General features: G+C 42.8%; 1 protein-coding gene across 1 annotated transcript; it reads left to right on the top strand.

Annotated features, from left to right (window-relative positions):
• The first annotated feature begins 13378 nt into the window (after positions 1-13378).
• LOC123115515 (probable 3-beta-hydroxysteroid-Delta(8),Delta(7)-isomerase) lies at positions 13379-16138 on the top strand. The gene is made up of 4 exons (XM_044536657.1): positions 13379-13591; positions 13907-14053; positions 14156-14264; positions 15722-16138. The coding sequence occupies exons 1-4, from the start codon at positions 13429-13431 to the stop codon at positions 15975-15977; spliced, it is 675 nt and encodes a 224-aa protein (XP_044392592.1). The 5' UTR covers positions 13379-13428; the 3' UTR covers positions 15978-16138.
• Positions 16139-17059: the final 921 nt, after the last annotated feature.

Consider the following 17059-nt stretch of genomic DNA (forward strand, 5'->3'; position numbering starts at 1 on the left):
TTAGACATAGTGATTGTGCAAAAGAAAAAATTGAATAATAATTCATTACATACAACACTATGTGTAAGTTGACCCTAAAAAACACTATGTGTAAGTAAGAATCATACCGAGTTGTGGATGAGTGGACAACTGTATGAGTGGAACACTCGAGAAAATATTCAAACGTGTGTTTAAGAATATTCACTTTGTATTAAAAAATGATCAGTGTGCATTTTGCAAATGTTCAACATGTATTAAACAGGAACCAAAAGAAAATATAAAAAATAGGAAAGGAAAAATGGAACGAAAAGAGAAATGAGGAAAGCAAAATTAAAAATAAACTAAATTTAAAAAGAAATCAAACTTACTAAAGGACATGCCTAATGTTTACTTAACGCATTGTGAACATTTCTTAAGTTCCAGCAAACGTTGTTTTTACAAAATATGACATAAAGTTTTCAAATCACATTATAAACATTTTGTAAAAACTGTAGGAGCATTATTTTATGTACACAATGAAAGATGGGACTGAGAGAAAAAAAAATAAAAAGTAAAGACACAAATATTAAGAGGGGACAAAACATAGAAAAAAGTCTATCCCAGTACATTAGAGAGAAGAGCACACATGGAAAAAATAACAGAAAACTGGTTGAGTGCGGTGGCAAATCGTATTTTGCACTTATGCATCAAATGCTACGCCCAGTTCCTATTCCATGCCTTGACCGCGTGATATAGTACAAATCGCTAACCGGCGCACACCCTTCAGTGCATTATATATGTATAAATGGGTGGGCCCATGTAGGTCCTGTTATCCAACAGTTTGTTGGGGAAGCTAATGATTTATACTGCATTTGTTTTTGGGCGGTTTTCATCTGGTTTTCACCCACCGGAATTTTCGTATTGTTTTTCAATTTTTTTGCTTTGTTTTTCTTCTTTCCTTTACCGGTTTCATCTTTTTTATAAAATGTGTGAACTTTTCACAGATCCATGAACTTCTTTCAATTTTGGATTCCCTTTTCCAAATTTCTCTGAAAATTGTTTTAAATGCGTGAAATTTTCTCATTTATGTGATTGATCAAATTTTGTGAAATTATCCAAATTACAAACTTTTTTCCAAATCCTTGTGAGCATTTTTCAACCCATGTTTTTTTTCATTTTTTGTGAATCATGTTTTTAAATTACAAGCTTTTATGGACTTAAACAAGCTCCTAGAGCTTGGTATAAATGCTTAACCAAGTTTCTTATTGAAAAATGCTTTGAAATTGGAAAATTTGATTCTACTCTTTTCACTAAAAGGGTCAATGGAGAATTATTTGTATGCCAAATTTATGTCGATGATATTATATTTGGATCAACTAACCCTCAATTTAGTGAGAAGTTTGGAAAGCTAATGTCGGAGAAGTTTGAGATGTCAATGATGAGTGAACTCAAATTCGTTCTTGGGATGCAAATCAAGCAAACTAAGGAAGGTACTTTTGTCTCTCAAACAAAGTACACCAAGGACTTATTCAAGAAGTTCAATATGCAAGAATGCAAAGGTATGACTACACCCATGCCTACTAGTGGACATCTTGATTTGACCAAAGATGGTGAACCAGTCGATCAAAAGGTTTATCACTCTATGATTGGTTCATTGTTATATCTATGTGCTTCACGTCCCGATATTATGCTAAGTGTGTGCATGTGTGCACGATATCAAGCTGCACCTAAAGAATGTCATCTTAAGGGCGTGAAAAGGATAGTGACATACTTAATTCATACACCAAATTTTGGCGTTTGGTATCCTAAGAGGGCCTCTTTCGATCTTGTTGGCTACTCTGACTCGGACTATGCCGGTGCCAAGGTTGATAGAAAGTCCACTTCGGGTACTTGTCAATTCCTTGGTAGATCTCTTGTGTCTTGGTCTTCCAAGAAACAAAACTCGGTATCCTTATCCACCGCCAAAGCGGAATACATTGCCGATGGTTCATGTTGTGCTCAATTACTTTGGATGACCCAAACTCTTAAAAATTATAAGATATATGTGAAACATGTTCCATTACTTTGTGACAATGAAAGTGCTATCAAGATTGCTCACAATCCCGTGCAACACTCTCGAACTAAGCATATTGAAGTTCATCATCATTTCATTCGAGATCATGTTGCCAAAGGGGACATTAATCTTAAGCATGTTCACACCGAAAAACAATTAGCGGATATTTTCACCAAACCACTTGATGAGAAAGTGTTTTGCAGGTTAAGAGGTGAATTGAACATCATTGATGCTTCAAACTTGGAGTAGGAACTCCATTGGATACATGCAAGACATGAGCTTATAACTAATCCTTGATATTTCTCTTATGATGATGATTTTACATCTTGGATATATTTGCACCTTGCATGTTATCTAACCCTTGTAGGTACTTGGATGAATCTAACTCTGTGAGATTCCAACTTACTCACATCTTGAGCAATATCTACATCACCAAGTCTCTACGTAATGGTAGTTGAAGACAAGGAAGCACGAAACCATTCACACATATCCTTTGACAAATTCTATGTTGAGTTTAATGATTGTCATTTTGGATACACAAGTGCTCTTCCTTGCAAAAACTAACCCATGTAGGAAGATGAACTCAAACTCCAAGTGGTGCTCCCAACTCTTGATGAGCTACATCAATCTTGAGCAACCCACACAAGTTCAACTACATGATCATGATCAACACCACCACCCAAGGTATGTTATTCCATCTTAGAGAAGCTTTACTCCAAGTCATGAGTCAAAGCAACTCGACAAGATGTGAATACATCAAGATGCTTAGACGAAAAATGGTAACCCCATTTTGATCTTAAACGATGAGTATGACCTATGATCAAGTGATCTCACTTGACTCCTAAGTCAATATACTCTAACATAGGTGACTCCGTCACCGACCAATTCTAGATGAAGTTCTCGTATGTTCTTTTATGTGCTCTTGCATTCGTCTCATGCATATTTGTTTCCCCTTTCAAAAAAAAAATCATCTAGACTTCTTTTCTTTTCTATTTTGTTCTGCATTCCCTGTATCCAATTCCTTGCAAATCTTTGTGAGATCTTACTTGTCTAGTGAGCTGAGGTGACAATAGTTTTTCTCTGTGCTGAATTCGGTCACATCGGTCCTTTGATTTCGGTCCAGCCGAATCCTTTCGGTGCAACCGATTTCACTACAGGAAAAACATTTTGCCACTTATTCCTGCATTACTTTTGATCCATCTCCACTCAATGAATCTTGTCCTCTACTAGCATCACATTTACCTTGTTGCTTTGTGCTGTGACTCAAGGACCAAACCCATTCACGACAACTTCCAGAAGACCCTTCTTGGAAATTGATGTCAAAGGGGGAGAGAGAGATCACATCAAAGCTTAATCATATCTCTAGGGGTAAGAATACTCTAGGAGAGAGTAATCTTCAAGGATCCCAGGTGCTTGGTGTTCAAGAGGAGAGAAGTTACATGTCTTCTAGAGGGGAAAGACATGTCCATATATGCTTATTTGCATTAGCTCAGCTCTGTTCTTTTGTCTCGTTGAGCTTTGATTTTCTGTTCCCTATATTCTCCCAGTATCTCATGCTAGATTCAGGGGGAGAAAGACTTTCAAGGGAAAGAAATTCTTGAAATTATTTTCACATCTTTACCTTTGGGGGCATGTCTATATCCAATGTGGTACTTAGTACTCACTCTCTACATGTCATCCCAGTCTTGGTACTCTTGTGGTTTCTTCTTGTTTGCTCTGGCTAGTAGATGCATCTGTGTTGTCTAACCTTATTTTCACTGGTTCATTCCATCCTAAGCCAACTCAAGACCACAAGGTAAGTATATGCATCACAGTCATGTGTATGAGGAATTCTTGCTGACGTACATACTGTTTGCAAGAAGGACTCATGAACATGAAGGTACATTTCCCACAATTCTTTGCTCTGATGCATATAGCCAAGATACATGTAACACATTGCCTACTCTGTCATGTTTATGCATTCGCATGCTTCTATTTTCCATATTCACATGATTGCATACATGTAGGGGGAGCCTATGCATGTTACATGTCTTTCCAAAGCTTTACTTGTTATTCACTTTATATCCTCTATTTAAAGCTTTGATGTACGTTGTCATCAATTACCAAAAAGGGGGAGATTGAAAGCACAAGTGCTCCCTAGGTGGTTTTGGTAATTAATGTCAACATATCTCTTGTTGGACTAACACTTTTACCTAGTATGTTTCAGATAAGTTCAACAATGAAGTGGCATGGACTAAAGGGTGTGGACCCCTCAAAATGCTAAGGATAAAAGGATTGGCTCAAGCTCAAAGCTCAAGACTCTACATTTTATATTTTAGTGATCCAAGATCACATTGAGTCTATAGGAAAAGCCAATACTATCAAGGAGGGATGAGGTGTTGCTTAATGAGGTTCTTGCTCAAAGTGCTTCGTGATATGCTCCAAAACCCTCAACTACTTTCTCGCATCCACATATGACCTAAACCAAAAGTCAAACTCGGCCCCACCGATTCTTTCTATCCGGTGCCACCGAGTTCAGATGTCATAACCACTACCACAAACCCACAAACCCTAGGCGAATCGGTCTCACCGATAGGGATCTCGGTCTCACCGAGATGGGATTGTAATCTCTCTGTGTATGTCCATTACCAAAATCGGTCTCACCGAGTTTCTGTAACTAGTCCTACCGAGATTGCAATGTAAACTCTCTGGTTCCTTTTCTTAACATTTCGGTGTCACCGAGATTAGAGAATAGGTCCCGCCGAATTTACCTGACCAATTCTCTGGTTAGCTTATTACCAAAATCGGTTTGACCCAGTTTGTGTAATCGGTCTCACCGAGATTACGTTATGCCCTAACCCTAACCATATTGGTCCTACCGAGTTGCATGTCGGTCCCACCGAAAATCCTAACGGTCACTGGATTTGCTGAATCGGTCCGACCGAGTTTCTTAATTCGGTCCCACCGAGATTGGCAAGTTGTGTGTAATGGTTAGATTTTGTGTGGAGGATATATATACCCCTCCACCTCCTCTTCATTCGTGGAGAGAGCCATCAGAACAAACCTATACTTCCAACTTACATTTTCTGAGAGAGAACCACCTACTCATGTGTTGAGGCTAAGATATTCCATTCCTACCATATGAATCTTGATCTCTAACCTTCCCCAAGTTGCTCTCCACTCAAATCTTCTTTCCACCAAATCCAAATCCTGTGAGAGATAGTTGAGTGTTGGGGAGACTATCATTTGAAGCACAAGAGCAAGGAGTTCATCATCAACACACCATTTGTTACTTCTTGGAGAGTGGTGTCTCCTAGATTGGCTAGGTGTCACTTGGGAGCCTCTGACAAGATTGTGGGGTTGAACCAAGGAGTTTGTAAGGGCAAGGAGCTCGCCTACTTCGTGAAGATCTACCGCTAGTGAGGCAAGTCCTTCGTGGGCGACGGCCATGGTGGGATAGACAAGGTTGCTTCTTCGTGGACCCTTCGTGGGTGGAGCCCTTCGTGGACTCGCGTAGCCCTTACCCTTTTTGGGTTGAAGTCTCCATCAACGTGGATGTACGATAGCACAACCTATCGGAACCACGACAAAAAGATCCATGTCTCCAATTGTGTCTGAATTCTCCAATCCCTTCCCTTTACATCCTTGCAAGTGCATGCTTTACTTTTTGCTGCTCATATACTCTTTGCATGCTTGCTTGATATGTATTGTGTTTGTTAAACTTGTGCCAAAAGTCCAATTCAACTTAATGAAATTAAAAACTGCTACTTTCAGCACTTAGTGTCTAATCACCTCCCCCCTAGACACCTCTTCTCGATCCTTTCACCTAGTTTGGAATTCCATGGATGCGGTGCTTGACGCAAACCATACAATGCCTTCCACAGTCCGCACACCTTGTTGTCCTGACCCACAACTTCGAAGCCTGGAGGTTGGCATAAACACACCTCCTTAATCAGATCCCCATTAAGAAAGGCTGATTTAGCGTCCATATGATGCATCTTCCAACCAAACTGAGCTGCCACTGCAACTAGAAGTCTGACGGACTCAATGCGCGCGACAGGGGCAAAAAATTCTTCAAAGTTAATTCCCTATCTTTGTACATAACCCTTTGCAACAAACCTCTCTTTGTGTTTGATTCCTGCTCCAGTGGGGTCTTTCTTCAACTTGTAAACTCACTTCAGCCCAATTGGTTTGTGCCCTTACGGGAGATCGCACAACTCCCATGTGTTGTTCTCATGAATGGAGCTTAGATCCTCTTCCATTGCCTTCTGCCAATAGGTCTCTTTCAGAGCTTCATCATGATTCCTAAGCTCCTCAAGGCCGAACAGGCATAACTTGGTATCTGTTTCTTTGATCTCTGTTTCCTCATAGATCTCATCGAGGAGTCGCTTCCCTGTGGCTCCTGTGAAGGCTCGGTGTACGGGGTGTTAGGAGAACTGGGCGCATAAGCAGGGGACACCGGAGAGGCTTCTAGGTCCACGGGATTGCAGATCCGTCGTTGGCATGTCTTGTTCTATGACTCGGTTGAGGCGCTGCTATGGTAGGAGTTCTGCATGGTGAATCTGCTATCGCGGCAATGTCTTCTGCTACCTCTCCTCTATCACAAACTATCTGTTCTGGGTAGCTGACAACAAATGAACTTCCATCACTACTTTCCACTGATCCCGAGAGGCTCCAATCCCAACACCTGTCTTCCTCAAACACTGCATGTCGTGATGCAACAAGTTTCTTACTTTTCGGGTTATACATGCGATAAGCCTTGGAGCCAGTTTCATAACCAATGAAGACCATTTGTGATCTTCTGTCAGAGAGTTTTGACACGCTGGGCCCAACCTTTTTCACATGAGCAACACAACCAAAAGTATGAAGATGTTGGACTGATGGCTTTGACACTCTTTGTCAATGATCTGTTCAGCAAATACACAGCAGTGGTCACTACTTCACCCCAAAACCGAGCTGGCACCCCCATACTTTTCAGCAGACTACGCGCCATGCCCACCACGGTTTGGTTTCTCCTTTCAACCACACCATTCTGTTGTGGGCTATATGGTGACGTGCAAAAGTGATTGATTCTGTGCTGCTCACAGTGCTCTATAAATTCTCTTGAGGTAAACTCATCGCCTCAGTCTGTTCTAATTTCCTTCAACTGATGCCCACTTTCAAGTTCAGCTGCCTTCTGTATTTTCTGTAGTACATTGAGAGCTTCATCTTTGCTCCGCAATAGAGTAATCCACATGAACCGAGAGTGGTCATCCACTACCAGAAGAAAGTATCTCTTTCCACCAGGCGTTTCAGGTGTTATGGGCCCGCACAAGTCTGCATGAATGAGCTGAAGTTGCTCCATTGCACGGTAAGTGGCCTGAACCGAGAACGGGAGGCGTCCCTGCTTAGCAATCATACACCCATCACAGATCTTATCTACCTGGTCTAGGTACGGCATACCATCTACCATACCCTCTGCTGCAAGTGCTCGGAGTGACCTAAAGTTCACATGTCCATACCTCATATGCCACAGCCATGATTGCTCCTTAGCATGCGACAATAGACACACATGTTCTGTTGGTTGGATGTTTAAGATATACATCCGGTTCTTAGTCCTCCTTACTCTAGCTAGGACATTTCTCTGGCGCTCCCATACTTTCATCAGCCCATCTTCACTAGAATATTTGCACCCATTTTCATCTAGCTGCCCCAGACTGATGATATTACTCTTGAGCCGAGGAATGAAGTATACATCGGTCAGAACACGATGCTCGCCTGTGAGACATTGTATGAGAACCATTCCACGTCCACAAATGTACACTGCGGAACCATCACCAAACCTCACCTTTCCCTTCACTGTTTCATCCAATTCAGAAAACTTATGTGCATCTCCGGTCATGTGGTTACTTGCCTCTGTATCTAGGTACCAAGCGACGTCGTGGATACCCGTCAGTTTAGGCGCCACTTTCTCTTCATTCAACAGTACTTGTTCAGAGGTGATGGGGTCTGAAGGCATCAACTCACTTGTCTCTAGCATAAGCAGTGCATGATCTTCAACCTCTTCTGCCTGCGCAAAGTTCGCCTGCTCACGCTTCGGCTCCGGGCAGTCAGACTGAAAGTGGCCCATTTCATTACAATTGAAACACCTAACCTTTGTGATGTCAAATTTGCGGTGCTTCTTCGGCTTCCTGGCATCCTTGCTCTCACCGCGCCCGGCTTGTCCACGGTCACCACGGCCTCCGCGGCCAGCGCCGCAACCTCGACCGCCTCCACGGCCACGACCGGCGTTACTGCTGCCGGCTCCGGGTGACCCCTTTTTGCCCTTCATCAGCTGCTCAAGCGCCTGCGTCATCAACATCAGTTGGTCCTCCTTCCCACCGGAGTGACAGTGCCGCCCGCGTTGGCTCTCTTCGAACGCGGCGCGGCAAACAACCGCCTCCGACACGGTCATGGTAGTGAGTTCACCCCACTGCTCAATGGTGTTCACGATGTCCCCAAACCGGCTCGGGACGGTGTTGAAGAGGACCTCAATGATCGACTCATCTGACACCGTCTCGCCTAGCGATAGGATTTCTCCAACGAGCGTCATCAATTTCTGCGCAAACACACTGACAGACTCACCGTCGTCCATCTCCTTGCGGTCGAGCTACCGCTTAAACTGCTTGACCCGTGCCTTCTTGACACGGTCCTCGCCGACGCGCATGCGCCGGATCGCCTCCCAGGCCTCGTGGGCAGTAGTGCATTCAGCCACCGCCATCATCACCGAGTCGGGAACAGACTGAGAGAGCGCGGCAAACGCTTCGTCGTCCCTGCTCTGGTTAAACTCGCCTGTGCCCTCGAGCGCCGGCCACACGCCGTACGGACGCAATAGGATCTTCATCTTAGCCGCCCACAGACCATAGTTCGAGTCCGTGAGCATCGGGTACTGGATCGGGACGCCCCCGGTCATCGGCGGCGCACGCGGCACGATCGCCTCCTCTGCGCCTGTGTCGTCATCCCCGGTCCTCTTCGCCGGCGGCGTGTACTTTCCGCCGCCGCTGCTCTTCGGTGAAGTATCGCCCATCACTGCTCGCCGCCGCCACAACTCCTCCTATCTTCGCCGCCGCTGCTCCGCCTCCGTGAACCAACGCTCTGAATACCAAATGTTAGAGCAAGACCTGGATCAACACACGCACGCGAGGTGGACACACATACACGAGACGAACTAAAGAAGAAAGAAGAACTGCACGATCGCAGTGAGCGGAGAGATTTTTGCGACGCGCTTAACCTGCGTCTTTTCTGTTTCCTTCCTTCTATTCTCAAGCATAACAAACTCGCAGCTTGCACGGCCCATGATCCGTTTTACCCGCGCCATCCCACGGACAGAGTCGTGGCCAGTACAACTAGATTACCATAACATGTTCTTCCTTCTCCTCGGTGTGATATCCAGGGATTGATCCAACATTATTGTCCGAGCCCACCCAAATTTATATCTCACATGAACTGCCTACGTGCGGCCACTAGAAATAATTAGACGATGCTAGATTAGATGATTACATACGGGGTGGTTCCATGCTGGTACTCATGGGTAACAGTAGTTTTTAGCTATCGATCGCTCAGTTCAGCGTTTTTAGCTAGCTAGTAGGCATATATAAGAATATTATTTTGTGGAAAGGTCTCAAATCTATTGTAATGGTTCACCACAAGTATAAATCACCCCAAACAAATAAAAATTACATCGAGGTCCCTGAACCAAACGACCACTGCCACTGCTAGCACGAGTCATTGATACGCTATTTTCGCTGCTTCCATAATGGATCTTGCATGTCCTTCTTGATGACGGCTTGGAAGTATTCGTGCACATTCATCTAAGGACCAGTGCTCAAGAGTTGCAGTCGTCATCTTTGAACCCTTGAATCATAGGAACAACTTAACACAAAATCTCATCGTGTCATACGCATGATGAGGAACCCTAACCTTACCGCCCCGAGAAGAATGTACGCCGGAGCTTCGTCTGATCTATCCCGACGGAAGAACTTGCGGAGGATCAGAGCACGGAAGACTAACACCAAGAAGAAGCATCATCATCCATCTGAGCATTGCATTAGGGAGGACTAAAAACTGTAACCTATCTACTAGCCGAAGCCGGGGCACTAGGATTCCCCTCGTCGCAATGATGAAAAGCTCGATCGTACTCACCAAGATTGATATAACTCAAGTCAACACTTGCGTGGTACATAATTGAGCATGTGACAACTAAGGGCACCGCCTAATCCCTGTCCAGCTAGGGTTCAAGGTCTCGGTATTGACAACCACCGAAATTGCCATTAGGTAAGCAGGACTTGGAAGCTCACACTATACCGCACATTGAAAATATTATGAAAGTTTGGCCTAATGAATACTGCCTCCATTCAAATTAGTAAGGCACACATTCATTTTAAAATTTAACTTTGATCACAAATAACACAAACAAAAAGTGAGTTATATATGTGATAAAAGTTATATAATGGTGTATTCATATTTGGAAGAAGTTTTTAATGATATAATTTTTAAATCATAAGAATATATTTTATTGGTCTAATTTATAGTTAAAATTAACTTTTCAAATGTGTGCATGCCCTATCTATATATTAAAATTTAAGTGAGTAGATGAGGTCCATGATTGGACTAAGGGCATCGCTGACCTTGAAACCTTCCGCATACGTTCGGACCGCAAAAGTCATCCAACGCGGGTCTGTATCGGTTCGCTCGGTGGTCCAGACGCACTTTTTCCCGTAAACCATAGACAAAGGCGTGAGGCGGCTTTGTGGGCATCCGGACCACTGCCACACACGCTCTGGAGTACCCTAAGCCACGAAAAAATCTTCTCCTTCGCCCGCGTGCGTTCCCACCCGGTGCCAGCTGCCTGCATTCATGCCGCTATAGAGCGGCCGCTCTGCATTGCTGCCGGCACATAACAAATGTGACCTCTCAATGGCGCCGGCATTGAAGCTGCGCGTCGGTCAAGAACGACGCCCGCGCCATGCCCCCATTGTCCGTGCCTGTTCAATGCTGGAGCGACGTTTGTTGTTCGGGACGTTACAGATATCTACCACGTCCATTCAATGCCCACATGTTCGTATGCCGTCATTAAGCAGGATCGCTGTCCAAGGAACCAACTCCGGCGTCGCGCATTGAAGGGCCCGGACGCTTGGCCTCACCAGTATATGCTATTAAAAGTTGTCACACCCGGCTAAACTCCACACCGCAACACATCCTATTCACATCCTACTCCCTTGCACCACATCAACCATGGCAGTGAGAAGGAACGCCCTGTGGTAGAGCCTGTCGATGGAGATGAAGCACGAGATCACCACCCTTGCTACTACCTGGCAGAGCCGCCGTGCCTGGTGGATCGAGGACGGCTTGCGGGCCAGCTCCCCTGAGCTCTTTGACGACAACCACGGGGTCCAGCGACGACACCACGTCGGAGCTGGCGCTGGTGCATGCCGGCATAACCATGGAACAATCATGAATATTTTCTATGAAGTTTGTTTAGTTTCTCTAAACTTATGATTTGTTTCTAGATCTGAAACATTTTTCAAACCTATTAATAATTTTTCAATTCATTAACTCTTCTTAGTTTGTGGAAAAATTCAAGATTTTTTCCAAATTATTTATTAATTTTCAAACCCACAAACAAACTTTCATATCCATATTTTTTTTATAATTAGTGATTTGTTTTAAAAAAATTGGGAACATTTTTCTAAATCATGTTTTTTTGGAAATTATGAACACATTTCAAGTTTATGAACTTTTCTTGAATCTACAAACTTCTTTTGAAAGTAACAATTTTTAATTCATGGATAACCGAGGAGCAGCGAGTGCACGGGCAGATCGAGTGAGCGAGCGCGCTAATAGGACGGCCGAGCAGACTGCAGAGCAGATGAGGGATAGTATCACGTGCTGTAGAGGAATTCTCTAGCACGGGTACCAGCTTGCAATAGGTGAGGACCTCCTTTGGAACGTCCGATCGACAGTTGATGCCGGATTGGACAATATATTGTAGGGAATGATCTTTATTTTCATTCTCGTTTCTAACCTTTTTTGGTTTTTACTTGGTTTTTTTCATTTGTTTTTAAGAAACACACCAAAATTTATTTATTTTTGAAAGTAACATTTTTAAATCAGAATATTTATTTAGATCATTATTTGGTAAAACATGATCATTTTCTGAAAAAGGGGAATATTTTATAAAACTTATGTGAATTTTGATTTGCCCGCGTGCTTGTATGTAAAACACTTCGGCACGCGCTATGTACCTGTGTCTGGGCCGCGTTTTCTTTCGGCCTCTCGTTTCCTCCGCCACGCCGCATCGCTGCCTTCTCTCGCGCTGGTGGCCGCCCTCCATGCCGCCGCACTCCGCCGAGGGGTGGTCCTCGGACCTCCCCTCATCCATGCATACTCCGCCTGCTGCCCACGCGGGACTAGACGGTCTCCACACACACACGGCAATGTCCTCGCACGAGCGGTGCCGGGAGGTGATCGACCTGTTCTGTGGACGGGAGGAGGAGATGGGCAAGGCGGTGACAGTGTTCCTCGCCACGTGCGCGAGGGCCGGGATGGTGGCCGAAGAGAGGGAGGTGTTTGCAAAATTGCGAGGGTCAGCAGGACACGAAAGCTGCATAATATGATAGGGCGTAGGCACAAATGCTTTCCCTTCAGGATGTCCTCTGTTGCCGATTCTGGATGTTATCAAGTGAAGGTCTAATAGCTACAAGACACACACACCCAAGACAAGATATATAGGCGCTGACCCCAGCAGCACTACCCCTAACACTACAAGAGCAACCGGGGGCTCAACCGGGAACATGCCACCGCGAAGACACATGAAGCTGCATACGTCGAACTGTGAGCTCTAAGGCAGCGCCTTCAGGAAGGATACGCCACCGCCCGATCCGAGGATCAGAGTTTTATGCGTGTGTTGTGGGGCATGCTTTTGTACCAGAATGTTATTGATCATTGCTTTATATATAAAGTAAAGCGGGACGAAAGCCTTTTTCGTAAGTTCAATAGCTGCCCAAAAAAATCTAGAGACCTCAACAAGAGGGAATGGCTTACCATGAGCTAATGCACATTGCAAACTCCAAATAGTACTACGCTAAACCAGCCAAATGATCATGCCTTGAACTACCTCAGCCTCACCAAGCATAGATTAGTCGCCATGTGTACCAGCTGCCGCCCCATATTTGACTTGTATGTACATGTGGATGTGGTTGGGCATCTATATCCATCATCACATTAGTATAATTTTTTCTAGGGGACCCATCATGTTCATCATCATCTGGAGGTTGTGCGAAGCATTTAACTTGTTATTATAACGAAAGGAGGCGAGCTGCTCTTGCGCCTGCAGAACAAGAGGTTATATAGTATAGTGCGCAAGCAGAATTCCATCCACATCTCGCTCGCTCTCCCTTGCGGTCTTGCCCCATCCAGCCATGGCGGCGATAGGCGGCCACCCTTACTGGCCAAGTGACCTGGAGCTCCCCGGTTTCGTGCCGCGGCAGCTTTCAGCTCTCCAACTCGTGGTGCCCCTCATAGGCACTTCCCTCTTGGTCATCGCGGTGGTCTGGCTTGTCTCCGGCCATGTCCTCAGTACTGGTAAGTGGTAACTACTGCAATCACCAAATCTCCCCTTCCATCATGTTTACATATGTATGTACTTCCTCCGTTTATTTTTCTGCTTTTAGATTTGTCTTGAGTACAATTTTGTTAAATTTAACATAACAAATATTATCAACATTTAATGATATGATTTGACGAGATGAATTTTGTTACTCTTTTCCATGAACTGGATCAAACTATATAGAAAGTTTGACTTAAGACAAACCTAACATGCGAAGTAAAAATGAAGTGGAGAGATTGTTCCATGCAAATTAACAAACCCCATGGTCTCTTGATCTTCGTCTCTTCCAGCGAGATCCGGCAGATTATCCAAGGCCGACCGTTTGCTCATGTGCTGGTGGGCAATCACTGGGTTGACGCACCTAATCATTGAAGCATCCTTGCTCTTCACCCCCAATTACCTTACCAAGGAAAATCCCAGTTTTTTTGATGAAATATGTAAGTTCTTGCTGAATATTATATCCTCCCACCGTATCCATTATCTCGAAATGACGATCTTAATTTTTGGAGTAACTAACTGCATGCATGCTACATCTTCAGGGAAAGAGTACAGCAAGGCTGACTCCAGATATGCCACCGGGGACACCACAACCACCGCGGTCGAAGTCATTGCGGTTTTTCTACAAGGCCCTTTATCACTTCTTGCTGTGTAGGTCACCTTATTACATTTTACTACTACTCATTTTCACTTCACTACACTGTCGATTCCCGGCAAAACAACAAAGATTAAATTTTGCTTGATCTGTTAGTTTCTGGCTAGCTCAACAAATTTGTTGGACCACCAGAATGAATCCAGTTTTGTTTCTAAGGCTTCCTTTTGATTCATAGTATAGGAATATCATGAGAATAGGGAAATCATAGAAAGAGATATTATTTGGTTCATGATATATGATTTTTTTTCATTGGGTCTAGACAAATGTTTTTCTTCCTTTGAAATACAAAGGATTGGTTCTATCATGTACATGAATAATATTCTATTCCTGTAAATCAAATGGCTTCAAAGAAAATTTTCCCACAAAATTCTTATCCTCTCAAATTCCTACAAAATTCTTGTAAACCAAAGGAGTCCTAAAATTCCAAGATGTAGTAATCACATGGTTCTTGGTTGCATATACAGTTGAGTCCATCCTTAACGAAAAAACAAAAAGAAACAAATAAATGGCCAGCACATATCCTCAAGCATTCGGTTTGCGTAGGCAATTCTCATTTACTTACTCCTCCATCGATGCTCATATTGACGCCTAATTACTCCTCTACCGTTTTCTTTTACATATTGCCCCTAACATATGGTGTACATCACCAACAGTACTAATTGCCTACTTGGCATAATACTCCCTCCGTTTCTTTTTAATCTGTATATAAGATCTGGTCAAAGTCAAACATTGTAAAGTTTGACCAAATTTGTAGGAAAAAATATTGACATCTACAATACTAAAGTTATATGGTATGAAAATTAATTTCATAATGCATCTAACAATATTGATTTCATATTATGAACCTTCATATTTTTTCTACAAATTTAGTCAAAATTAACAAAGTTTGACTTTGACCCAACCTTATATGTAGACTAAAAAGAAATGGAGGGAGTATGTTACTTATGTTAAGAGGAGTATTTCCCTCCGTGATAGTTCTCTTATCGGCTTCCAATCGCATATCGATCCATAAAAGGCCCACCACAACATACATGAGAAAAGGTTCCCATTATTAGTTGATCTCATGCATGACACCACCTCACCACACATGACACCACATCAAAGGTCCATTCAACATGCATGGGTAAAAGTTTTCCATTATATTATGCCATTTATATTCAAAATATTTTTAGACTGCACAATAATCAACACAAATATATAATATTCATTTTTAGTTTTAGTTTGTATATTATTAATACAACTATGCATGTGTCATATAATCAAATAACTGAAGTATATTGCAATCGATTCATGCAGCAACGTAGTAGGTATTCTCTAGTTTTTTTTAAAGAACAATAGCATGCTTCTCTATTTTCTAACACTGTGCTTTATAGATTTATAGTACTAGACTAGATAGATGCCATTAATTGTAGATTTTATTTATTTTATCTTACCAAAAATTTTCTTCTTGCAGTTACGCTATTGCTTCCAGAAAGTCCTACAACTACATTCTACAGTTTAGTGTATCTATGAGCCACCTCTACTCAATGTTGATTTTCTACATTACCGCCTACTTAGACGGCATGAACTTCTGCGCCAGTCCATTCTACTTCTGGACATATTTTGTTGGTGCAAACTCCCCATGGGTTGTGATTCCAACGCTGATAGCAATAAGGAGCTGGAAGTTGATAAGCCAGGCATCTCAGTCTTGCAAGGTGAATCAAGACTAAGTAAACCAACTCTTTGCCCTCGGCACCAGAATTATTTGGGCAGTATGACACCTGCGCGGATGGGAACCACAATTATACAATGAGTGCGGTGACGTGTGTTCCATGATACAATGATTCCTCTGTTTCAAACACGATTGCAATCGAAATAAATATTTTTACCATTTTTAAGAGAGGATGGGTCCCTAAGGACTCGTTGCTTTATTAAGTATGAAGCAGTTATGCAAAGAAACTTGCATCATGACCCAAAGTGAATTAAAAACTACAAACTAGACCCTGACTTGGGCAAGTAGGACCCTCAATAGTGGATGCAGACTGCAATTAGGTCCCTACAAGCTCCCGAAGGAAGCAATCTCACAATCACTGCGGATGGGAACCCACACTACTACAGAAACATCTTCTAGCCGTCTGCTGACCAGTGACAGTTAGGGCGACTCTTGCCACTGGTAATACTTACCTCTCATGGGCAAAGGGACTGAAATCAATCAATGCAACAGTGGCTATATCTCTGTGAATCCAAACAGAAACTACACATTTACATGTCAAATATAAAAAGGAGAAATGAAAAGAAAGAAATGGGAAACGGAAAAGAAAAAATAATATAAATTTTAAAATTAATCAATGATACAACCTTTCATACATGTTCTCTCAGGCTCTATAGGCCACTGATACAACCTTTCATATATCTAATGTTTGATTGACCTAGATTCTCTAACAAAATATAAACTGCAATGCAAATGAGGTAGTATGATTATAAAGTGCATGTAAATAAAAGGTAGGCACTAAAACTTAAATATGAAATAAAGTAAATGAAAGCGAGTTTGGGAGAGGTCTATGTTAATATGCTGCAAAAAATAAATACTATATTATAATTGATAGACATACTTACGGTTTTATATGTGGGAGATGTCTACGCTAATATGCTTCAAAATCAATTGACTCACATGCACTAATGATTGAAACCCTCATAAATTATCCAAAATACTGAGAATCCATTATGGTAAACCCAACCAGAAAATTAATATCTATGGATCCTCTTTATCCCATATGTTTTGACTCATATACTCATGTACGGTAATATATGC

This window comes from Triticum aestivum, chromosome 5B (assembly GCF_018294505.1).
Source record: "Triticum aestivum cultivar Chinese Spring chromosome 5B, IWGSC CS RefSeq v2.1, whole genome shotgun sequence".
Taxonomy (NCBI): domain Eukaryota; kingdom Viridiplantae; phylum Streptophyta; class Magnoliopsida; order Poales; family Poaceae; genus Triticum; species Triticum aestivum.

Bases quoted from the DNA above. Each gene is read 5' to 3' on its own strand.
- LOC123115515 (XM_044536657.1), top strand. From the start codon at position 13,429: ATGGCGGCGATAGGCGGCCACCCTTACTGGCCAAGTGACCTGGAGCTC. The intron at 13,592-13,906 runs GTAAGTGGTAAC...CGTCTCTTCCAG, and splicing joins CGGCCATGTCCTCAGTACTG to CGAGATCCGGCAGATTATCC. The intron at 14,265-15,721 runs GTAGGTCACCTT...TTCTTCTTGCAG, and splicing joins CCTTTATCACTTCTTGCTGT to TTACGCTATTGCTTCCAGAA.